Below are 24123 nucleotides of genomic sequence, written 5' to 3'. Positions count from 1 at the left end.
ATTTGACATAAATAGAAAATGAAAAAAAAGTATAGATATGATAATTGATAAGTGAATAATTGTGATAGGAAGAAATATGAAAAAAAGTTATATTGGGATGTTTAAAATACAAATGTATTCAAATATCATTACTTATTTTTAAAATACTAGTTTAATTAAGAATAATAATAAATGGACATTCATTTTTTTAAAACATCTAATCAATATTCATCATTTCTCTCTATTCCTCTCTCTCTCCCATTATATATAATTTATATTATTTTTCTTCACTCTCACTAAGTGTCATATGACATATTAGATGTCTATGGATTATTTTCCTTTAATTAATAACATCCTATTATGTTGTTCCAGTCATTTTGTGAATATTTTATTATACTAAACATTGATCATAAAATTATTATTTTCTTAAAATAATTATTAAATTTAAAAAATCTTAGGTTAAATGATTAAGTAAAGAATTAGGAGAGATCTTTACAATAAGTGGTAACTTAAAATGACCGCATGATAAAAAAAAAATATATTTTAACAATTTTAGAAGTGACATGAAAATGAAAAGTTCCCATTCCTAATTCCTAATAGAGAAAATAAGAATAATTATAGAATATATAGAAACGATTTCTAAATGGCTGTCAATCCACTGTACCAGATGCTATGATAATTTTACCCTCATTTTAGCAATAAGAACAACATTAAATCTATAATCAACTTGTACTTGTGTGTAATAATTATCATTGTTTATTGAAGTATTTAGCGGGTTTTAAAGACTAATACTTTTACTAGGGAGAAATATGGCTTAGGTTGAGTTTGAAAGAATTTTAAACTGGAACCAGATTTTGTTGGTTCAAGTAAAAAAATATTTTTAGGAATAATTCAACAAAGTATTTTTAATAGTTTGATGTATAGTCGGATTAAAATACGGTGTCATTTGTTTCATATAACTAGCCCTGGCCTAATGTATTGAAATTTGGTTATTTGTCATTATATTTATTTAAATTAATTATATATAATTTTATAATATTAAAGATTTTCCTTTTAACTGTATTTTTTTTTTGCGTATTAAAAATTGCCTACATGTAATTATGTGTGAAATACATGTTAATTGGTAGTCTACACTAATGCTTTTAAACAAATCAATGATATATAAGTACAGATAGAAAGAAAGAAATGAAATAAAACGAATAATATGATGAAAATAAAAATAAAGAAAAAACGAGTCATGAAAAAGTTGTTAAAAAACAATAACTCTTTTAAAATTAATGAAACCAATAAATCCCTGTGTTTACAATAGATAAAAAAGATGCCACCTCTAATCATTTTTTTTTTTGTTTCTCTTTTTACAAGACATTTATGTCCATGTATAAATTATCTTCATAAATAAATCTCTGTTTTTAGTTAAGGATAAAAAGGAAAAAAAGGTAAAGTAAAAGTGAATTTGATGTAATAAGTAACTGACCCAATTTCCTCAAAAAGAAGTATCAAAATTTCAGTCCGACCACTTCGTGATATATTATTAACCAAAGCAAATAACGGCACCCTATATTTCCTCCAACATTAACTAACTGCATATCATCATTCTCTCCCAAATAACCACACATTATCTTTTAATTTTCTCTCACTTTTAATTTAATTATTTTCTCTTACTTTCATAAATGATATAAAGTTTTTCATCTCTCACACTTCATCTTGCACAACTCGAATCGCAAAACATAATATTGTTATATTTGTTATTTTTTTTTATCCATTTCTATTTTTATCTAATGAACTTTGTGATTTTTATTTTGTTTTTAAAAACATTTTGTTCCATGTAAGTACACGATTTTTTGAAGCATTTTTATTTGGATTTATTATGGTTGGATTAAACATGGTAGCTATTTCAACTTTAATATCTTTCTTCAACTTTTTCTTGTTCTATTTGCATAATTTTAGTGTTCTTTTACCTTAGTTTTAACTCAAGTCAATTTTTGTATTTACATGTACAAATGAAACAATATAAAGAGGTTGGGCTGAACTAATAAACATCTTAAGATCTATTGCATTTTAGGACATCAAATTTTGGTATTGTACTTCCTCCAATATTTCATTTTAGACTTCCTGTTCCCAAATTTTTAATTTGGATTTAAGATATTTTATTTTACTCATAAAGGAGAATTTGATTAGTCTCTATCTCATCAATTTGAAACATTTACAGGGAACGGTGAAAACCTCTTAAACAAAAGCATGTCTAAACAATGAAAGAAATCACATTGGAAAAAATAAAAGGTATGTGCAACGTTGTTTTATATTTAAAAAATAAAATGATTTTTTTGTACATTATGAGTTAAACCGAAAAAAAGAAATGCATCTTGATTTGCTAAAAAAACAAATATCCCGAAGAACCTTTTCAATGGAAACAAGAAACATGGATCTTGATGAACGATGGAAAAAGAGTGTCATTGTACTCTTCTATTATTAGTTTTATTAGTTTTTTCTTTTTTACATTCTATTTTTGTTTTAGGCACCTATATATAGTATCAAAATTAGTATTTTATTACTTGTTTTCACTTGACATATCCAAAATAAAACGTTTGAAATGCAACATGATTTAAAACCAACTCTTAAGAATGAATTTTTTAATTTTCATTTAAAAAGTAAAAATTATGATTTTAATTTTAAAACTGAATCAGGATCAACAAAAAACTACATCTTCATCCGATTCAATTTTCAAGCTTTAAAGTTTTCTTTCTTTTTTAAAATTAAATAGATTTTAAAACTACATACCCATAACTGTGGAAGTGAGTTTAATCCACCGTTTTAGTTAAATGAAAAATATTTTTAAAAGAAAAAGTAAATTTAAAGTATTGACTTCTTTTTAAAATTATGATAAATTTTAGAGTAAATTTAGAAAAATAAAAGCAGAATTCTTTTTTTAATTTTTTTTTTTTTTTAAAAAAAAAATTAATAAATTTTAGAAAACTAAAAGTAGAAAAAACTGGAAATGCCACATAATTATAAATCTATTTTTAAAAATGGATTTTTATAATTTTAAAATTAACAATACAAAATTAATTTTAAAATCATTTATTTTTAAAAGTAAAAATTATGATTTAAAAAATTCTCATATTCTGAGAAAAAAGAAATAAAAAAAAAACAAATTTTAATATAAAAAATATAATAACGAAATAGTTGACGAGAAATAGTTAACTTTTTCTCCTTGTTCACTAAAAAAACTCATTCTTAGCGTCTTTTGAATTAATTTCCGATCCTGAAAAAAAATCTATGAGGATAAAAGTTTGATTAGTTGACGAGAAAAGATTTGGTCGTAAGAATGAAAAGGTGGAATTGTATAATAACAGGGTGTGGGATTCATGATTGATCACAGCTTTGGGAAACTACTAACTTGCATAAAAACTGATTTGGTGTAAATGGTGTACTACGAGCCTTTGCTTCAAGCGAAGGGAAAGGAAGGAAGGTCCAAAATAAATTACGAAGCTATTTAATTAATTATTATTAAACACCTAACGCCCACACTAATAGAGAGAGGCTTTTTGGTATGAGAAGCTGCTAGTGACTAGTGAGAGTGTTTGTTGGCTCCTATTTTGGACTTGTAATTACTTACTTTCCCATTCTGGTTTGTCGACTGAACTTATTCACACGTTACTAGTACATCCTAGGCTCAACGCAATCAAAGTTTGACATCATGAGGCCCATAAAAGCTGCATCTATAAGCCAGCTTTCAACTAAGCTAAGCATTCTTAATTTATTAAGAGCTATCACAGGACAGGTTATGAGAGACGCGTCTATCTCTTTCGTCCAAATTAAGTATATATATGCTAGTAAAGTAGAGGTGGCAGACCGTCTTCGTTCTGAGGGACTGCTACCTCTCATGTGAGGAAATCTTTAAATAGTGTCTCAGAAAAAATAAAACATTTAAGTGTGTCTCCTATTTTAGATCTAGTATGAGTTATATAATAATATTATATATGCAACAGATTATTCCGGATTTGAGTCAATACTCTTTGATAGATCAACCTAATTAGAACAAATAATATACATCCTCTCAATCTCAAACATTATAGAATAAAGAAACTAAATGTGTGAATTTCGGCTAAAAACAATTGGAGTACACCGAAGGGTACAAAAACAATTTCCTATTTTGATCTATCAATGTTATGTGCTAACCCCGTTTATCTTATGTACGAAGGAACTAGGATGTTACATATATAATATATAATTTCTATATTTTCTTTTTCTTTTCCTCCTCTTTTGTATGAATATTTTATTTATGTTGAAAAAAATCATACTGTCTTCACCTTTGAGGTTTGGTACTTGAGAGTTGTAGAGTGTTCTAACCACATCACCCGCTTGATCAAGCTACACCTACACTCGTATTCACCATGTCACCAATGGTAATGTTATTCTCAGGAGGAATCCCTCTTCAACTTACAGTGTTATCTTGGTCGTCCATATTTGATATGACAACCTATACTACTTGGGTAGGGGTCACATTCTCAGGATTCTAATTAAGAATGATCGATCTCTTGTAATTCTCTTCATTAATTACCTAAGGCAGGAGACACATTCATTCTAGACAGATAGAGAAGTTTTGCTCTGGACTCTTTGATTTTATTCATATCGCAACATTAACAGGCCAATCAATATTAAATTCCATCTGGGAATCGGTTTACTGAGAGTAACATCGAAGATAACCTCTAGTTTGATTTTTCTTGATTATATTAGGATTATTTTAAGATATTTACTTTATTTAATTTGCATTGTTGATGTAAATAAGAGAGAATAAACACGGGTGGTTGAATTGTCTTTCTAAATTTTTGCATATCTATATCGTATAACAAAAGGAATAGATATCTAAAATGAGCAAATAAACAAACTAGATGACTGCGAATAATATATTTCTTCTAACATACTTTTTTTATTGTTAAAATTTATTAAAAAAATATAATATGATGAGCAAAATTTGTTTTAAAAGAATAGTTCTATTTAATTTTTTAAAAGAGTGTATTGTTAACATTTACCTGAAATCAACGGTAAGAGTACAATGATTCATTGATTAGTTGTGAGAAAAAATGTTTGATTAGTTGTGAAGATTGAGTGTGAAATGCACTTATAAATAGGCATGACAACGGGGCGGGGCGGGTCAGGGTCAGGTTTTGTTTACCTCACCCCCGCCCCAACTCCCCATTTCCCTACCCGCCCCTGTCCCCGAAATCGACGGGGGTATATTTACATCCCATCCCTGTCCTTGATGGGGTTGGGTTTTCCCCACCCCGTTCCGTCCCCGACATTTTTATAAAATTTAATTAAAAAATATAATTTTAAATAAAACATAAAATTTAATTCAATACTAGCATAAAATTTAATCTAATAGTTTCATATTTCAATGTGTGATATATATTAATAATTAGCGGGACGGGTTCGAGTACTGTTTCGGGGTCGGGGATGGGAGAATCAATCCCCGCCCCGAAATCGATGTTGGTTATCGGGAAAAATCCGACCCCGACCCCGGTCAACTCGGATCTTTCCCGTCAAAATTGAGGCGGGTCCGGAGCAGGTCCCACGGATTCGGACCCATTGCCATGCCTACTTATAAATGAAAAAAAATGTTTAACTCACACGGAAAACCTCTTTTTGTTTTTCATGTATTCTAATCTTAATATAAGAATATCATGTATTCTAATCTTAATATAAGAATAGATGATAATAGTAGTATAAAATATATTTTCATTATTCATATATATATTTAATTAAATTTAAATTTATCAATTTAATTAAAAAAACAGCACGGTGAAAAAAAGAAAAAAAAATCAAATTTGTGTTTGAAAATATCATGCGATGATAAAATTGATCATAAAAAAAAATACAAAATTAATCTCTAAAAATATAAACAAATAAAATAAATTAATCATATTTATTAAATTAGTCATATGAGATTATTTTATTATTATTTAAAACAAGTTATATTTTTTAAGATTAAATTAACATTAACTTAAAAATTTAAAAACTAATTTATTATTAAATTACTTCAGCACTATTTTATCATGGATTTTGTATAGCTATTAAATATGAAATATTCCTCTTTTAGGAGCAATTTGTCACATCAACGAGAGAGCTGAGGAGAAATTGGGTGTAGAAACAGCGAAAGAGAAAGAGAGAGAGAGAGAGAGATGGCGTCGGGCTGGGGAATTACCGGAAACAAAGGTCGCTGCTACGATTTCTGGATGGATTTCAGCGAGTGCATGTCTCGCTGCCGTGAGCCCAAGGACTGTGCTTTTCTCCGCGAAGACTACCTCGAGTGCCTCCACCATTCCAAAGAGGTCTTTTCCTTAACCACTCCCTTTCATTTTTCGAAACCCTAATTTCTACTCATATGCATTCATTCCCCTCGTTTACGAACCCTATCGATTACGCGACTTTCACATCTTGTCTCTTTCATTTTACTTAGATCGACTTTTGTGGTTCAGTGCATTAATCTGACGGACTGAAGTTTGTCCTGTGTTTGGGATCTTAAATTATTTGATGATTCAATTTACTGTATTGAAAGGAGACATCTGTGGAAGTGTTTAAGCTAGAGTTGAATTTGCAAATTCCCTCTTCTGCTTATATCCACATCAAATGAAGATGAATGTGGCTTCTAAGAACTTCTCAAGAAGGAAGGAACTGGACTTACACCTCATTTATTTATTGTGAAAAGGAAAGTCCTAATAATAGGTGAATGGTAAGTGATTGAATTGGCCACTGTTACTGTAAAAAGTAAAACTTTTCACTATCTGTTGTAGTTGTTGTGGAATATCATTCTACTACAGCAGCATTAAGAAAAAACAAAAAAATTCTTTTAGCTCTGCGCTTAGAATTGATCTAAAACTAGTCAGATCTTTCTTTTTTCCCCCTTTATATTTGTTGCTCATCTGTAAAGGCATTTGGTTGTTTGAGAAAACATGTCCATTCAATAAGTTAGAGACTATGGACTTGGTAAAGCCTTACTGTTATCTTTTTTTTGTGTGTGTGTGTGTGTGCTTGTTACCTAATAGCAGTTTAATAAATCAACACGGTGAGTTAACTGAAATGGAGAGTTTCCTGTGAAAGGACTTGCAAACTATTGTAATACATTCAATTTCTTGCACTGCTAATTTCACTCCATTTATTCTGTGTCTAATGTTTGCCTCTCCCGAATGAAGCCATCAGGACATAGCGAGTAAAGTATGGGTAGTGATATGTCTGTATTCTATGCTTCCTGAGTCCATTATGCTCCAATTCAAATTTTGTATATTTTGCAGTTAACTTATGTTATATTTTGACCTGATTTTAATATAAAACTTTATTGGTGATTTTGAAGATTTCAACATACTGTTTCCTTTAAATCTTGAAATTTTATTTGCCTTTTCCCTGCAGCAATCATATTTTAATCTACATTCTATTTCAGTCTGAGTTCCCTATGAAAACAACATTGGGTTTGTGCTGACTACTTTGGATTCTCTGATTTCGTTTGTGTTTCTCTTTTATGACAACTATGTTCATTTTGTTGCTAGTGACCAATGGTATTTGTTGCTTAACAGAATTTGGCCATGGATTGTGAACTTTGAATTACAACTGGACTTTCAATATTTGATTTGACTGTAAGCCTTTGAAGTTTCTAAACTTAATTTCTTCTCTTACTTTCACAACATATTTTATCTATCTATTTTGTAGCTCATACGGTGGTTTTACTCAATTAACAATGGATAATGAGATATCAGTTGTTTGTTAGCTATTTAGCTGAACTGATTGGCTTAAAATTATTCATATAGTCAAGATACAACTCTGACAATGTATAATCATGTGGTTGACAATAAGATGGTGGTTAGTTTCTGAAATTTTATGCTGTTATCATATAATGCTGCTTAATCACATGGTTAGACACTTTGCTGTTCGTCCACTCCTAATAACTAATCTAGTGTATGAATTTCAAACTTCTGGTGAAAAATTACACAGGTTAACCATCGTTCTGAGTCATTATATTCACAACACTATACATAGTGGTATATCATTAATGAAAATATTAAATAAAATTTACAAGAGTGATAAAGTTGTCCCTTTTTTTTTTCTTGTTGCTATTATCTGGTTAAAGCCTGTTGTCTAATGTAGTCAAGTTTATCATTTGTATGGTTTGATCTAGTAATCAGGTACTGTGTATTATGTATACTCTTGGGATTGAATTGATTTGCTAATGGATAAAGGATTGGACAACACAGCAATTCTTATTCCATGTTTGGTTTCTAACATAGCCATGGGACATGACAAAACAAAAGATGCATCACAGCAATTCTGAGCCATGGGATAACCTTGTGTCACACACAATACCATTCAAAAATAAAAAATACCCAACCCTTTCTCTTTCACAGTCTTTGTCCTCCAACCTTTCATCCCTAATTCTCCCTCAAAATTGTTTATGCTATGCATTATCCACCAAATAGAAAATAGAACAAAAAGTCAAAAAGTTGAATTGTAACTCAACTATTTGTATTTTGCTGTTTATATAGTCCCTCGGCATCAAAAGCACACTCATGGAGTGCTTATTTTATTTATTTAAAAGGAAAACTCTTATGTTTGGGAGCAGTGAAGACGTTGCTTTTGGCAAGAATCAGAATATGGGGTGAAAGTTGTATAACTTGTTTGGGATACTAAGGGTAATATGGGAGGATTGAAAATTACCAGTGTTTAGCTTTTAGTATAAAGAATTCCTGATTACATAGCTATCCTATTTATAATGTTTTCTCAATGAAGCTTACTTTGGTGACAGAAGTATATACTGGTATTTGAGAATGCCATATTATTAAAAATTGTCAGTTTTACTTTGCCACTGATGAAAATTAACTTCCTTCTTCAGATACAAGATTTTGATAGGCTACTAAATTGCTGATGTTGATTTTGTTTGTTTAATGCAGTTTCAACGACGAAACCGGATTTACAAGGAGGAGCAGCGCAAACTAAGGGCTGCTACCAGGAAAGGCCAGGAGGATGGGGTTAATGAACATCATCATTAGAACCTGGAGTTAATTTTCAATCTAAGCTTCTGAACAATTATTTTGATAAAATGTTTGTGATTTGCTTGGATCGGTATTCCTGCATGTTCTGTGAGCCCATATTTTATACTTTTGATGTTGCGGGCTTCTTTTCCCTGTGCAATAAATTCAGAAGTCAACTTAGGACTGCAAATTTCACTATAAGTTTGCTGAGTGAATTTGGTAAATGTCTTTGAGATGTAAACATGGGTTAAAAGGATTGAAATTCTCTAAATGAAAAAGATCAACAAATTAAAATCTTGATTGTGAGGAAGAGCGTAGGACTACATTTCTAATTTTACAAAAAGGGTGGATTCATCAAAATCTTAAGAACAATGGATTAAGGCTAAATCTTCCCATGCTCTTCGTGATTATTATCAAGGATTCTGCTTTATCTCTCTAATTGAATATTTGAATAGCAATGTGTTTATTATTTTTGGTCTTAGTACTTTGCCAAATATTTATTTCTTCCTCGACGAGCAACACATTTAGATTAAAGTTTTTAATTTTAAAATTGGGTTAAACTTAAGTTTACTAGCTTAGTTTGTGAAAGTATATCAAATTTTGTTTTTCTGAAACTGAGTTTTTAGATAAGGTTTTACATTCAAACATATTTTTGGGAAGTAACCAAACCTGACCCCAAATTAATATTTTTCTCAAACATGCTTTTAGATACTTTCACTGAAAATTCAAAACACCCTAAATCTTATATCACCAAAATTCTAATATTGATGTGGTACCCAAATAAATAGTTGGCATAAGCATAAAACTAGCAGTGTAGTGTATAACAATTAATATGAATAACAACACACTAATATATAATGTATTTCCTCCAAATTCATATATAAGCAAAAATAACAAAAATTAGTTGACTTTAATTAATTTTTTAATTATGAGTAAAATATAAGGTTATTTTTAAAATACTCTTCATTAGAACCTGTTACCATAAATAAAAAAGACATTGAAAATAAAATTAAAACTAAAGGAAGGGTGTTTTAAAAATGATATTATTAAAAAAGATAAAATAAGTTAAATTTATTTATATATGAGTTAAAAGGGAATAGTTATTATTAATGTAATATCAATTTTTTATGAGAGTGTTTAATTAGTTATTTCTCAAAAAGTTACATAATAATAAAATATGATAAATCTGTATCTATAGTATATACTTAATCACGTGTTAATCGCACCTTCACAATACATTCTCACTGTACACAAAGTTATAATTATAAGGGATTATTAGTACATTGAAAATAAAAATAATTTCATTATAATTTATTAATCAATCACTTTGAGTCGATTTTGTTTGGTTACATTAATGTCGGGACTGAACTCCATTTTAATCCCTAAGATTGTAAGCTATGATTTTGTAACTTGCAAGTCATCGCTTTGGTTGTTGAATTTGATTCTTAACTTTATAAATTTGAGCATTTGTTTTAAATTGTTTTTTCATTAGCGTTCTTAACTACATAATGAAAATTTAACCCTTAAATTTAACAATACTTTCTTAAAGGAATTGTATGTATGCATTTTATCCTTGTTTTTTGGTTTTACCTTAGCTTGCATTAAGCTGTTCAATTATTCAGTAAAAAAAATCAATTTGTAAAAAAAATTAAATTATATATTATAAATTTAATTTCTCTTTTTTAACATAAGCACATGCATTATTTTTTTCTTTCTTTCTTCAACATACTCCCAAGATTATTTTTAATATAAGAACAGTAAATTATTTTTTTAATGTAAGATTTCATCCTTTTTTTTTCTTAATCCCAATATTTACATTTCCAAAATATATTTTTTTAAATTAATATTTAATTTTCAGAATATTATTATTTAAATTAAAAATTCGTATAATATACGAAAAATTTACTACTAAAATATCAAGAATCAGGCGTGACCATGGTCTCTCAAAGGCGTCGTAGTATAAGATTACACGCTTTTTGTCATCCAATTTCCCTCTCCCGTGTCGTGTCGTGTCTTCTTCTCTAAAATAAAAAACCCTAACTTCTGAACCTTTCACCGCATCGCCACCGATTCCCTATCTCCACTAATCAAAGGCGAGTTCCTGTCCCCCAATTACACACCTTATTGCTTCTTTACTCTAACTGCTTTGTTCCCCTTTTGCTGCGATATTTTTGTTCTATTCAGAATTTTAAATTTCTCGTTGAATTAGCTCTACTGTGGTTTTCATCTTCACAACATGGGTCTTATAATGGGCGCTAGGGCTTGGAAAATAATATTTAGTTTTTTAATTGTAGCATGCTGTTGCTTATTTTTCGATTTTTCTTTGTGTCGCAGAAAAGAAAATGAGTAGACGCTCGAGCAGAACTGTCTACGTTGGGAATCTACCCGGTGATATCCGTGAAAGAGAAGTTGAAGATTTGTTTCTGAAGGTGCTTTGATTTTTTTTTTGTTTTGTCTGCATTTTGATCTAAAATTTGGTACTTGCTGTAAGCTTAGGGATGTGGGTTACACCTAACTAGATAAGGGTTTCGTTTGGGATTAATATTACATGTATTTGGGATTGAAAGTCATTTGCTTGCTATGATCTATACCTACATTTCCATTCTTCTGTTATTTGAGGAGTTCGTTTGGTTTATATTTGTTAAAGTGGGGAGTGAACTCCATTTTAGTCCCTAAGATTGTAAGCTATGACTTTGCAAGTCATCACTTTGGTTCTTGACTTTTGTAAAATGTCATTCACTTTTGTCTTTAATGTCAATGAAAAATGTAGTTAAAACAACTCAAGTGAATGATGTTTTGCCAAGTCAGGAGGGACCTATGAAGCACCAACACCGACACGGACACTGGACACGACACGGACACGTGGACACCTGTAATGTCCAAAATATAGAACGTAGTACGGGTGTCGTGTCGGACACTGACACGGACGCGTGTCGGACACAGACACGGCAAGGGACTGGAGTGTCTGTGCTTCATAGGGAGGGACTATTGTGAGGGTATTGTGAAGTCAAGGGACTAAAGTGATTGTGGGCTTAAGTGATCAATGCTTACGGTTAAGGTGGTGGGTTAAAATTAAGGTATAGCAATGAATGGTAATTGCAGTAAGATACCATTTTTCATGGTCCCCTTTAGGACATTTTAGGTTGAATGTGCTCCTGATATGTACATGTGACTGTTAATGATTTTCTGTTGTATGTACCATGTGATTAATGTTTAGTGCAAATGTTGGTTCTTTCACTCTTTCATAATTATGAAGTTGGTTGTTGTTTATGCATAAATTTCACTTTGTAGTACGGACACATAACACACATCGACCTAAAGGTTCCCCCAAGACCACCTGGTTATGCATTTGTAGAGGTGAGTTTGGAGCCATTCAGTTTGTCATAAAATTCCATTTTTTCCACCCTCTATCCTGATTGATGACTGATTATTGCAGTTTGAAGATGCTCAAGATGCTGAGGATGCAATTCGTGGTCGTGATGGCTATGATTTTGATGGCCACCGGTTACGGGTTGGTTATATCTTACAACTACATGCTTTAATCTAAGTTAAGTAGTTAATAGCGCTGCGTTAGCAGTGAAATGTGAAAAGTGTTAGTGGTTTTGAAGCTTGTGCAACGTGATTCTGTGGTGTGACTCAGGTTCATGATAGCAATGGTTGCAGCCATATATTTTGGAAGATTGCGTTAGCTTTGCATGGAACTGGGCACGATTGCCATTTTCTGATAAAATCATTTTTTTCCTTTTTCAATTGCACTTGAATCAGGGGCGATTACCATTTCAGATTTTTTTTTTGAATTTTGTATCTTTTTTCTTATCTGTTTATATAATCTATTTTTCATCATTTAAAGTATAAAACTGTTCAGTTATGCACACATTCCCCCTCTCTACCACCTCCTTCATCAATTATTGTCTCTTCAAAGGAAAAGGATTTGTTTTTTGTATGCAACTAATTATGGTTTTGTAAAATTTTGTTAATTTTTTTAGCCCCCCTTCTTTAGTCTTTGGTAATGACTCAACTATCAATTCAGTTTTATGCAGTAATGCCCCCTATCTATTACTGTCTTTTAAAATAATTGTATATTTTTTTTACCCCGTGCCTCTATCGATTATTGTCTTTTAAAACTCTGTCCCAATTTTGATTTAAACCTTTTCAATTATGATCAATTATTGTTTTTTTTTAATCTTTCAAACCTTTTCACCTGCTCTTTAATTTTGTGTATTTTTCTATTTTTCAGTTTTTATGTGTATGATATAAAATTATAAATTATGTATATTGTTTTCTAGACTGCACAATAGTGGTTATCCTGGTATAGCGTATTTAGGGTGGCCAATTAGTAAGATGACTGAAAATAACTCACCAAGACTGTTTAACTTGAATCTTTATAGGTGGAGCCTGCCCATGGTGGGCGTGGTCATTCATCCTCAAAAGATCGGCACAATAGTCACAGCAATGGCCGAGGTGGACGTGGGGTATCTAGGCGCTCTGAATATCGTGGTGTGTAGATATTTGGAATAGTTATTAATTTTATTAGGACTATTTGGGTGTGCTCCTAAATTTTTCGTATATCCTTTTGCAGTTCTAGTCACTGGATTGCCCTCTTCGGCATCCTGGCAGGATCTTAAGGTGAGTTGTTAAACAGAGTTGTCTTCATTTCAGTTCTTTCAGATTATTTTTAGGGAGTTTATGGATAAATTGTCTCAAAACACTGATTTTCTTTAAATGCAGGATCACATGCGCAAGGCAGGGGATGTTTGCTTTTCTCAAGTTTTTCATGATGGAAGGGGTACAGAATATTTGGATGAAGTTTCTGGTTCTTAATAATACTCTATTGCTTGAATGTATTGGTAGTTTATCAGTTTTTAAACTGCTCTATTTTTCTGCCTCCTTAGTCCTTTCTTCTCTTGTCTCGATTCTTTTTTTGAGAGATGGCATTTGAGTATTTACAAAGAGTCTGAGTTTTTTTTTTGTTAGATTTTAGTTTATATTGTCTGCTGGATTCTTTGATGTATAATTATTGGCTTGCAGGTACTACCGGTATTGTGGATTACACAAATTATGATGATATGAAATATGCTGTGAGTTACTTATTTACATCTATGGACTATTTATTTATTTTAAAGGAAGCTTTGCACAATGTCATCTCTAATAAATACCTAAATAACTTTCAATTCTGGTATTTTGCTTTGCTGCAGATTAAGAAGCTTGATGACTCTGAGTTCCGGAATGCATTTTCCAAGGGATATGTTCGGGTATGTCATGAATTTGATATTTTGATTTATTTATTTTGTAGTGCATGTTACTTATACTGATATTTTTCTCTTTATCTCCATTTAGGTGAGGGAATATGATTCAAGGCGGGATTCTTCTAGAAGTCCTAGTCATGGCCCATCTCATTCTAGAGGAAGGAGCTATAGCCGCAGTCGTAGCCGTAGCCATAGTTACAGTCGGGACCGGAGCCAAAGGTCTTTGCAATATGTATTTTAAATTAAAAATCATTCCTTATATTAAGATTCATTGTTAAACTGTTGATTTTTTTCTCAATCAATTTCTTGTATTTATGCAGCAAATCTCCAAAAGGAAAGTCTTCACAGCGTTCACCTGCTAAATCTCCAAAAGGAAAGTCTTCACAGCGTTCACCTGCTAAATCTCCATCAAGATCTCCCTCTCGTTCTCGCTCAAGGTCAAGGTCCCGTTCGTTATCAGGGTATGAAATGTTTTGAATGTGTTTAGTTTTTTTTGTCTAGTACTATTTGTCTGGTTACTTATCTTTCAAAGTATTTTTTTATTGGTAAAATTATTTCGTATGGTTGAGCTACTTGATCCCTTTACTGATCTATTTAGAGTTTCTTAGCCTCTTCAGTATTTGCAGGGATGAAAAGGGCCCACTTGAAGAGGCATTTTAATAGATTGCACGTGGCTAACTTAGGGAATTATGAGTGATGATAATTAATAGAATAGGAGTAAATAAGAGATTCAATCATGAATTTATTAAGTTAAAACATATCCTATAGCAAACTTTTAGCATGAACAAACTTAATTTCATTTGATTTGTCTGGCTGAGGTCATTTGTTTAACAGTCTGTTGTTTGTGTTGAAAGGCATCAAAGGCTGGAACTTGTTTCATTTACACCCTTCTTTCGTTGAAATTGAAAGTCATCAGAACCTTGCCTGTAAACAAATTATTATTTATCATTTTTTCTCTATGAACTTCAGATTCAATAATTTTTCCAGACACAAAACTGTTGCTCTCTTCACATTCCCTCCCTGTCAATTTTTCCCTGTCTTTCTTTGTTCGTGCGAAACTTAGTGAAACTTGCCTCGGTGTCGGAGTGTTCTCTCAGTTTCCTTTTTGTTTTTGTGAAGATTCCTATGTTTTTTTTTCTTAGATATGGAAACTTGCAGCATACTGGAAATTGGAAATTAGGATCTTGGTGGGATTTGGTTCAATTGTCTGCAACTCATTTTGTTGTGGAGGTATGATATTTTTTAGAATGGGCGACTTTGGATACCTTCACAGTACATCTGTTCTAATACTTTTAGCATGTAAATGTCCATGGGTGCTAGATTGGGAACCAAGGAGATCATGGATTGCCATTTTAGAGCTGGATTGTGTATAAAGGCAATTGGATTTGAAAATCACCACCAATGAGCAATAGGGACTATCTGGATTTGCCAAGCCAATAGGATGCACTATCTGGATTCTCTGGATTTTGTGGTGCTGTAGGGAAGATTTCTTTTCTCCCGATAATTGGTGCCTTAATGTCACACTGAGATGGTCTATTTTCATTACTTTTCCATCAATGTCTATTTTTTTTGTCTTCTCTTTGTTAGTCTGTTTTATATTTTATGATGCTTGTTTTTACCTCCTTGGATATGTTAACTGTGACATGGGAGAGGCATCAAGGCTGTCGGATCAATTTGATAAGGGAACTTGTGGATTTTAAATTCTGTTGTTTGTGGAACTTTTGCAGATCACGGTCCAGGTCCAGGTCTCCATTGCCTCCGGTGAGTGAATTTTCTCAACATCGATTGAACATTATTATATTGAATGTCTTGTCTTGACTGAGTCAGATGATGTGATTTGCATAATAGAATGTGTTGCTTGGTTTTTTACTCTTTTAAGCCATGTATAATGGCAAAACATGTGGGCTTTTTAACATGGTGAATTCTTGTGGCTTCAAAGAAATTTTGGTATTACTGTGGAGGGTGGGTATTGTATAGTGCGTTAGAAAGCATATTTTGAAGTTTTTCTGTACAGTTTTGGTACACTGGGTCAATCTTATGCCTTCCCCAATTAATTGTGTTCTTTGCCAGCGTAATAAAAGCCCCAAAAAACGCAGTGCTAGCAGGAGTCCAAGTAGGAGCAGGAGCAGGAGCAAGAGTTTGTCTCGGTCTCTATCTTAAATTGCTGATATTTTTCTGGATGATTTTACCTTTGCGTTCTTTGGCTTAGTCAATTTAAATTTTGTTTGGGTGTTGGATTTATACTCAAACTTGTTTTGATTTAATTGGGCCTTTGTCTGGCAGGTAAGCTCTGATTGTTGCAATTGAAGAAGTTGTGGATGATGGTGAGTGCTACCAAGTTTTTCTAGTAAAATTGACATTAGCCAAAAAAGGCATTTGGGTTTTATATTTGATCTTCTTTTTAATTGAACTTGAGACTTCTGACCTATTGGCGTCTTAGTTTTAATATTGAGGATTTGAAGGACCCTAGATTTCTGTAATAGACTGTTAAATGTCAAAAACATGTGCTATTTGGTTAATTATGCCAGTTTATTTGATATTGTCTTATATTTATAAGTATAATTTGGTTTTCAAAGTAGTTGTTGGTTCAAGTGGTATTGGACTCGGTCTATTTAAGTAAAGGTCTCAAATTCGAGTTTTGTGGATGAAAAATCAGTGATTGGAAGGATGGGTGAATCTCACTAAAAGTGATAAGCTAAGTTTTCCGATAGGGATTAATCATCGGTAAAATCAATAGATACTTTGAATCAATAATATAGTTACTAAAAAAAAATTGGTTTAAGTTACTTAGATGATAACATGCTATGATTGATTAGTTTTAAATATTGACCTTTTATGTATGATTGAATGGTTTGAATTTACAAATGTGAGATGAATGTATGATATAGAGAAGTTAGAGAAGTATTTTTTGAGGGTTAAAATTAAATTGTGAAGTTAGTTATGTTTATTTATATGAAATGGTTAAAGATTTATTTATTTCTCTCCCTTGATGAGTCCCGGTCCCCCTCTACATTGTGTGTGTATAATTTCACACTTTATTAAAAGACCCGAAAACTTTACTAGTTGGATTTGATTTGAATAACAATAAGAGTCCGTAAGTTTTTTTTACAAATAAATTTGGGATAATAAACTCGTTCGAACGTGTAGGCGAAATCCTTATATTTAATTGAGTCTCTGTTTCTGCCCACCATGGTCCTTGTCTAAACAAATTTTGTATCACTTTTTTATCTCCCATAAAATGCTTCTATAATCCATTTACGTTTTGATCAATCGAGTTTTTCTCTCGGGGTTATGTTCCATATCTATCTCTCTATATAATAAAACCCGTAAATATTAGGCAGGCGTCGAGTTATCATGACATTTTTATTTTTCAGCCGAGTGAAAATGTATGGACTAAAATTAGTGCGTTGAGTGTAAGGACTAAAATTCAAATGAGTGAAAAATATAATGATTGAAACAAAAAGAATGAAACAGAAGATCAAAATGTTTTATTTTTGGCAAAGGTGAAAAATAGAAATCACTCAATTCCGACTTGAAAGATGGTTGTGTATTATTCTCTTTGAGCCAATGATTTTTATTTTTTTGTATGGGGGTGAAAGTAACTGAGTTTTGATATCAAAGGCGTTTGTGTGTTTTTGTTGCTCATATTTGGACAAGAGATTGCGTGTTTTATGGAGATTGTCGAGATAAGGAAATGAAGTGCTAGAGGGGGATGGCATGAAGGGACAAGTTGAATTAAAAGTAGGGAAGGGTGACTGATGACGAAGCATCACATTCACTGGTGGTTGTTGGCTTGTCCTTGTGTGGTTCTGCTTTATCTTAATTTCATGTCATGTGCTGTTCCTCTTCACTCCTCCTTTGGTCCTTCATCACTCATGGACCCCTTTCTTTTTTTCTGTTACTCATTTCACCTATGTCTCTGACTTCCTTCTATCTCTCTTGGCACACTATTTCACTGTGGATAAAAAAGAAATAAACTAGTGTTGCACAAGACACACTATTTCTAATAATTAGATTTAAATATCTTAAATTCACTCCTAAAAAAATTCTTACAAATTTAATCGACAGTAGTAAATGTGATCGATCAAAGCTAATAAGCAATAAATTATTCAAGTAGATCATCATTTCTTATCCCCATGAGTATCTTTGGAGTTGTTTGCTCAACAATAAACAAGATTCATGAATATTTTGAAGATATCTCTTAACTTATGCCATTAAGATTAAGAGTAGTTATCTTATTTTGTTTATTGATTCAAGTGTGGTTAATTCATTTATCTGATTCTTAAGGTCACTATTTGATTAGATTTTCCATGTTAGTTTCAAATTTGGAATGCTATCAAACTTTATTTGAAATACCAGATGAATATTAATTTTATTTAAAAATAATATAACATAATAATTTAATTATAATAAATACAAGGAACAGAAGAGTAATTAAATATTTATAACATAAAAGGAGATTAAATTTTTTAACTTGACAGAAAATCTCATAATAAAAACTATACTATATTCACTGCATCAAGAAATTTACAACAACGTTAATAAAATCTAAAGGACGAATTTTTTAGAGAGAGACAATTTTTATCTAACTCTAAGGTTCGTTAGTTTTCTTATGGGTTTTGATATAGTCCTCCAAATTTTTAACTTTTTTCTTATTTTCTTTTGAGTTTGTGTGTGTATGAGATCTTTCGGGGAATACAATTTAGTTGGGATTTCCCTTTCGTCTCTCACCACTCTAACCTTAATTTTATAATAATAAAAAAAAGCTTTGAGGCTATAATTAGAAGTTCTGAATCAGAGGAAATTAGTTTCTGAATTATACTGCATGATAAATTAAGTCATTAGGAATGAAGGGTTCGAACATTTGAATAACTTCAAAATCTCATTACCACCATTTTACCATAAAAAACTAAACTACATGACCAATTGGCAATTGTCGATTGAATCGACCCTATTCATAAATTTTATATACGAGAAATGAGAAGAAAAAAAAAAAAAACAAGTCAATTTAATGCGACAAATTCACAACTTTCATGAGTTATACACACACAACAGTGACATTTATTTAAATAAATTGCTCTTGAACAAAATAAACCAAGCACCACCAGTGGCCGTGAAGGAAAAAGTATTGTGCTTACATACATTATTTGTGGGTTGTAACTTTGAAAATAAAAAAGTAAATGAACCTTAAACCACAAAGTCAGCTAGGCATGCAGAAAACAATATTATGAATTCTTAAGAACATTTATTTTCCCTGTTGCTGAAAAGATTTATGTGCACTGCTATTTAATCGGAGCCAACGATTGAGATCAGTGTTTGTGCTTTGGTTTCTTCACGATCATGACAGTGCAGTGAGCATGATGAGCACAATAGTCACTTACACTACCTAAAACCGCTCTGCAAATAAAGGTAGTGTCAAAGCAAAGCTGAATTAAGATATTTTGAAGTGAAGACCTGGCTTTCATAAAACAACTAAAATAGCTAGCGTGTGAAAAAGTTTCCATGAATTGAAGTGACAATGATTGTAGATATCTGTTAAAGATGAGCCCAAAAACTATACTATGTGCTAACTACGAAGACTAAAACTGCCAATCTGGCTTCTGCAGCAAAAAAACAAACAATAAAACAAAGGAGCGGCCAATAATTCCCATGGATTTAAGGTGTGATAACTAATATCTTACTCATGTTCTTGGCAAATTTAGTTTGCATGATGTTGGTTTTTTTGAGAATGTTAGAACACAATTTACTATATTCATGGAATTATATCTTAGCCCGTTCACAAATTTCATAAAAAAAAATTGTCATACTCTTATATGACCTATATCATTACAAAGCAACATAAAAATAATTACTAGGACCAAAATTAATGAATTTGTACCTTTTTAAAGTCCCATAACCATGACTACCCACAACCAACATTGAAGCTTGGTGCTTTTCCACTGCCTCGCAAAGAACATTTCTAGGATCACCTTCTAGCACTTCCACTGCTACGTCATTTACCTGTTTAAATTAGCCATCGGATAGTAATTGCACAGGTATACACAGGCCACGCATTATAATATATAAAATTTTGTTGTTCTTCAACATAAAAAATGAAGTAAATTGATACAACATTATATCTTATCTGTATTTTTGTTTTTTTCCCTCAAACTGGAAAACTAAAAAGGCAAATCACATTTTCCTAGAAGGATGGGTGCACTATTGAAGCCATTAATTAAAATTAATGAACCATGAGATGCAACTTGGGCATGGCTTAGGAACTAGGATGTGACGGATCCTGACAATGATATTAGCTTCTTTCATTAAACGAAGACAAAAGGTATTTGAGGTACCACTCTGCAGCTCTGAGAATGATGCATCATTAAGTTAAAATTGGAACAGCATATATAGTACTGAACTACTACTGCTACATCTTGTTGGTACCATAGAGTGAGATCCAATCATGTCCCACGTGGAGCACAACGAAGATTGTTAGCGTGGGTCCAGAACCAGAGGATATGGTATATATGCCTCACAAGTCACAGAATTAATTTATAAACGCAAAATAAACCCGACAGGCATTAGGCAATATATGAGAAATAAGAATTTTCATACTTTTTCCCCCTTACTTCCTTCCAAATTCCAAGGGAAGCATGAAGATCACAGAAGGATTCGGGTAAGAAAGGGTTAATTACTTTCAAATTCTTAAATAAACAAGATTTATCATGGAAATCAAACCTCGATTAGGGAATAACTCTTAAAAAAAAAAACAAAATCTATCATGTCATTTTTTAATTGGGGGAACAAGAAATGAGATAAGAAATCAAAAGAGGTGATCCCAATTGTCTTTGCTCAAAAAAAAATTTGTTTGTACATGCATGTCTACTATACTATAGTCTGGTGTTTTTTTTTAAAAAAAAAAAAATTAACATAAACGTATCAAAACTGTACAATTAAAGATGATAACTACCAATTAAGCGAGCAGGTAGAATAGGAGTATCAAAAAAATATTTTCTTTATACATACGTATTATTACGTAATATGTTAAGGATTAGCCTTTCAGGAAAAAAAAATTGTTAAGGATTGAAATTAGTATTAATCATTTATTTTGTTTGTTTTATACTGCTTTTCTTTTTTATAATCATTTAACACACATCCGAAGAACACATACTAACAAAATACATTAATTATATAGTAATGGATTATTATGTTCTTTGTCTACTTCTCTCCGTTGTTAACCTTTTCTACTATATCCAAACAAGTGGCATGCATGCAAGCAAACAGCGTACAAATATGTGCATAAACAAGGTTGAAAAACATGCAAATTAAAGTTTGGAAATAGAAACCGATCGGATCAAATTAAATAGCATACGGATTTCTTCTTGCATAGTTCTGTAGCACGTTCAGTGATTTTGGCAGCTGTTTTTCTCAAATCGGCCTCAACAACAGGTAACACCTCAGCGGCTCCTGCAAGCAAAACATCATCGTTAATTACGAAACCAACACCATGAACAACAAGAACGACAATGAAGGGTTAGTTACCAGGGCCAACAAAACCGACAGCAGAGGCAACAGAAGGCTTGGCATAAACAAGAAAAATCTTGAACTTAGGAACATTTGCAGGGGATAGCAAGTGATCCAGAGTCCATTGGAGAGCGTACGTGCTGAAATCACTGTCGTCGATTCCAATCACCATCACTTGCTTTGTCTCTGACCCACTCGTCGCCATGGAATTCCAGTTGCAATACCTCTTGGATTCTGTGTTTATGTTAATTACGGAAGGGAGTTACTTGCGTGCTACGCTAACTTTACTACCATGTGGCGATTTGCGCTACTTGATGTTGGAATTTATTCGCATTCAAAGGAAGCGTTATATAGAAGCTACAACTACAGGAGCATTTGAATCGGGTTCGTGGAACAAACAGCGTCGTACTATTCGGGATTCTGTTCTAGACTTCACTAGGTGGAAACTGGACAGTGGATTACGGACCGCACGCTTTTTACTTCACCAACCTAAACCGACCACGTAAGTTATTTTCTTCTTTTTTTTGTACCGAATGAGTCATAAACCTGTTATTAACCATGATTGATGCGAAGCTCTAGTTGTTTCCAATTGGCATTGCTCTTTTTTTGGTCGAAGAAAGATCCATCTTGGGGAGGACAGAAAAAAAAAGAAGGTAAATTATGCAGAAACTCTGTTATGTTGATATGAACCTACATTTGGTATATGTCTTTCTCACCGGCTTAGGCTATATGTCAAATTTAATATTATAAAAATAAAAATAAAGAAAGGAATCGTCTGGAATTTCAGGTTCCTGAGATATTCATGAAATAAACACATTTATTGATAGATATTTTGCATATAATACTAGTGTTTTTTTTTTTTCAATTGACGTAGAGCATGTATCATACGACCACTGTTGGGTATGCACATGAGTGGTGGTCATGAGTCCAGCCCAATATTTTCATATGTTCACCGTTAGATATTAGGCCTAGGCCCAAGTAAATAAGCAAGTAGGTTCTAGAAAGCATTTGACAATTGTTAGCATTCCTACTTCATTCTGTTCTTAGTGTAGTATACGGTTATGTAGATGGATTGTAACGGTGCTGTCAAAAAAATCAGAAAATAATGAATTCAGTTTAGCTTGCTACGTTCTCTTCCTCTTCCTAAATTTCTCTGGAGCTTCCCTTGCTCGAAAAGGACACGTATCATCAATGTATCAATTCTACTAATAACTAATTTGTGTAAAGAACTTGATTGATTTCCTTTCAATTATGTTTTTTTATTTATAATGTTTGAACTTGAGACATTGTATAAAAGAATGCAACTCAATTTTACTTAAACTAACCTCATGTTAACTAGTAATTTTAAATATAAGTAAAATATTTAATAAAATAACAATTTGATTAATGAAATATTGCTTTATCAATAAAATATGAAATATAACCATTTGAAATTTTTAGGCTTAATTTTTTTTAAATTTTTTTTAATTGATCTAAGGTTAATTTAGTTATGATTTGTAAATATAATGTTGATTAAAGGAAAAATAATCTTGGGCTAAATTACGAATTAAGGAAAAAATATTAATTTGATAGGTTTAGAAACAGGTTTAAAAAAAAACAACAAACGTGATATCATCCTACATGTAATATTTTAGTAATTTGAGTTTATTATAGAGTTTAATTTATATATTAACAAATGTGAAACACCTTTAGATGCATCTAATAAGATTTCATCACTTTATTTTTTTTTATTGGTAATCAAAGACCGTGCCAGGATGCTTGCAATAACTTATGCACTCTATTCGATCAGAATTAGATCCCTTGACGATTTAATCACTTCATTATGTCATCTTTTCTATTAATATGATATTAGTATATTGCAATAAGGTGAATTCCTCTTCAATGTTTATAATATTTAATTTTAACAATAAAAATAAAATTAATCTCTTTATAATATAAGAGAATATTTATATTCTCGTTAGGTAAAGATTATTGTTTCTTGTTCAATTATAAAAGAAATGATGCCATCTAAAGCTATGATATGCTTCTTCTATCAATAATTCTCCTTCTTATGTGAACTTACAAAAATGACAAGAAGAAACAAAGCTCGACAAGTCTTTTTTTTGTGTTGTATAATAATAACAACAAAGTCTGAACCTATAATTTCATGTAAATTCCACAAATCCTTCATTAGCCGGCTCTGATGGGTAACTGTTCAAGACTTCAAGTTTAAACCAATGCAATAGAGAAAAAAATTTTGCAGCTTAAAAAAAATTGGCTTGATTTAAGCTCTTATTAACAGTTTGACTCCCCCCAGCTTTCATATTTAGTGATCATATATCATCAAGGTGAGCCCAGTAGCCCAAGCAAGGCGATCAATTGGACCAAGGATGTAC

The 24123-nt window shown here is 31.7% G+C and overlaps 3 protein-coding genes across 5 annotated transcripts; 2 read left to right on the top strand and 1 right to left on the bottom strand.

Moving 5' to 3' along the window:
• The first annotated feature begins 6079 nt into the window (after positions 1-6079).
• On the top strand, positions 6080-9297 carry LOC114399809 (NADH dehydrogenase [ubiquinone] iron-sulfur protein 5-B-like). Its single transcript, XM_028362024.1, has 2 exons — positions 6080-6311; positions 8919-9297. Exons 1-2 carry the CDS (start codon positions 6162-6164, stop codon positions 9015-9017), a joined length of 249 nt encoding a protein of 82 aa, XP_028217825.1. The 5' UTR covers positions 6080-6161; the 3' UTR covers positions 9018-9297.
• A 1643-nt stretch (positions 9298-10940) lies between these two features.
• LOC114399808 (serine/arginine-rich-splicing factor SR34-like) lies at positions 10941-16798 on the top strand. 3 transcript variants are annotated; one of them, XR_003663833.1, is made up of 16 exons: positions 10941-11092; positions 11334-11428; positions 12291-12356; positions 12436-12510; positions 13388-13496; positions 13579-13625; positions 13728-13785; positions 14028-14077; positions 14195-14251; positions 14337-14464; positions 14566-14706; positions 15388-15475; positions 15566-15776; positions 15973-16006; positions 16316-16392; positions 16529-16798. XR_003663833.1 is itself a non-coding variant. In XM_028362022.1 (14 exons), the coding sequence occupies exons 2-14, from the start codon at positions 11342-11344 to the stop codon at positions 16537-16539; spliced, it is 930 nt and encodes a 309-aa protein (XP_028217823.1). In that variant the 5' UTR covers positions 10941-11092; positions 11334-11341; the 3' UTR covers positions 16540-16798. The 3 variants fall into 3 exon arrangements, 2 of the variants coding, with proteins under 2 accessions (XP_028217823.1, XP_028217822.1); XM_028362022.1 differs by lacking the exons at positions 15388-15475; positions 15566-15776 and having other exon boundaries at positions 16316-16382; XM_028362021.1 differs by lacking the exons at positions 15388-15475; positions 15566-15776.
• A 2437-nt stretch (positions 16799-19235) lies between these two features.
• Positions 19236-22464, bottom strand: LOC114399807 (universal stress protein A-like protein). The gene is made up of 4 exons (XM_028362020.1): positions 21767-22464; positions 21597-21691; positions 20124-20245; positions 19236-19642 (listed from the first exon to the last, which is right to left on the bottom strand). Exons 1-4 carry the CDS (start codon positions 21951-21953, stop codon positions 19555-19557), a joined length of 492 nt encoding a protein of 163 aa, XP_028217821.1. The 5' UTR covers positions 21954-22464; the 3' UTR covers positions 19236-19554.
• Positions 22465-24123: the final 1659 nt, after the last annotated feature.

This window comes from Glycine soja, chromosome 19, assembly GCF_004193775.1.
Source record: "Glycine soja cultivar W05 chromosome 19, ASM419377v2, whole genome shotgun sequence".
NCBI classification, from domain to species: Eukaryota; Viridiplantae; Streptophyta; class Magnoliopsida; order Fabales; family Fabaceae; genus Glycine; species Glycine soja.
This window is presented reverse-complemented; position numbering and strand designations above follow the sequence as displayed.

Bases quoted from the DNA above. Each gene is read 5' to 3' on its own strand.
- LOC114399809 (XM_028362024.1), top strand. From the start codon at position 6,162: ATGGCGTCGGGCTGGGGAATTACCGGAAACAAAGGTCGCTGCTACGAT. The intron at 6,312-8,918 runs GTCTTTTCCTTA...TGTTTAATGCAG, and splicing joins GCCTCCACCATTCCAAAGAG to TTTCAACGACGAAACCGGAT.
- LOC114399808 (XM_028362021.1), top strand. From the start codon at position 11,342: ATGAGTAGACGCTCGAGCAGAACTGTCTACGTTGGGAATCTACCCGGT. The intron at 12,511-13,387 runs GTTGGTTATATC...GAATCTTTATAG, and splicing joins TTGATGGCCACCGGTTACGG to GTGGAGCCTGCCCATGGTGG. The intron at 16,007-16,315 runs GTGAGTGAATTT...GTTCTTTGCCAG, and splicing joins CCAGGTCTCCATTGCCTCCG to CGTAATAAAAGCCCCAAAAA.
- LOC114399807 (XM_028362020.1), bottom strand. From the start codon at position 21,953: ATGGCGACGAGTGGGTCAGAGACAAAGCAAGTGATGGTGATTGGAATC. The intron at 21,692-21,766 runs GTAACTAACCCT...TTTTGCTTGCAG, and splicing joins TGTCGGTTTTGTTGGCCCTG to GAGCCGCTGAGGTGTTACCT. The intron at 19,643-20,123 runs GTACAAATTCAT...CTTTATTTGCAG, and splicing joins GGTTATGGGACTTTAAAAAG to AGCGGTTTTAGGTAGTGTAA.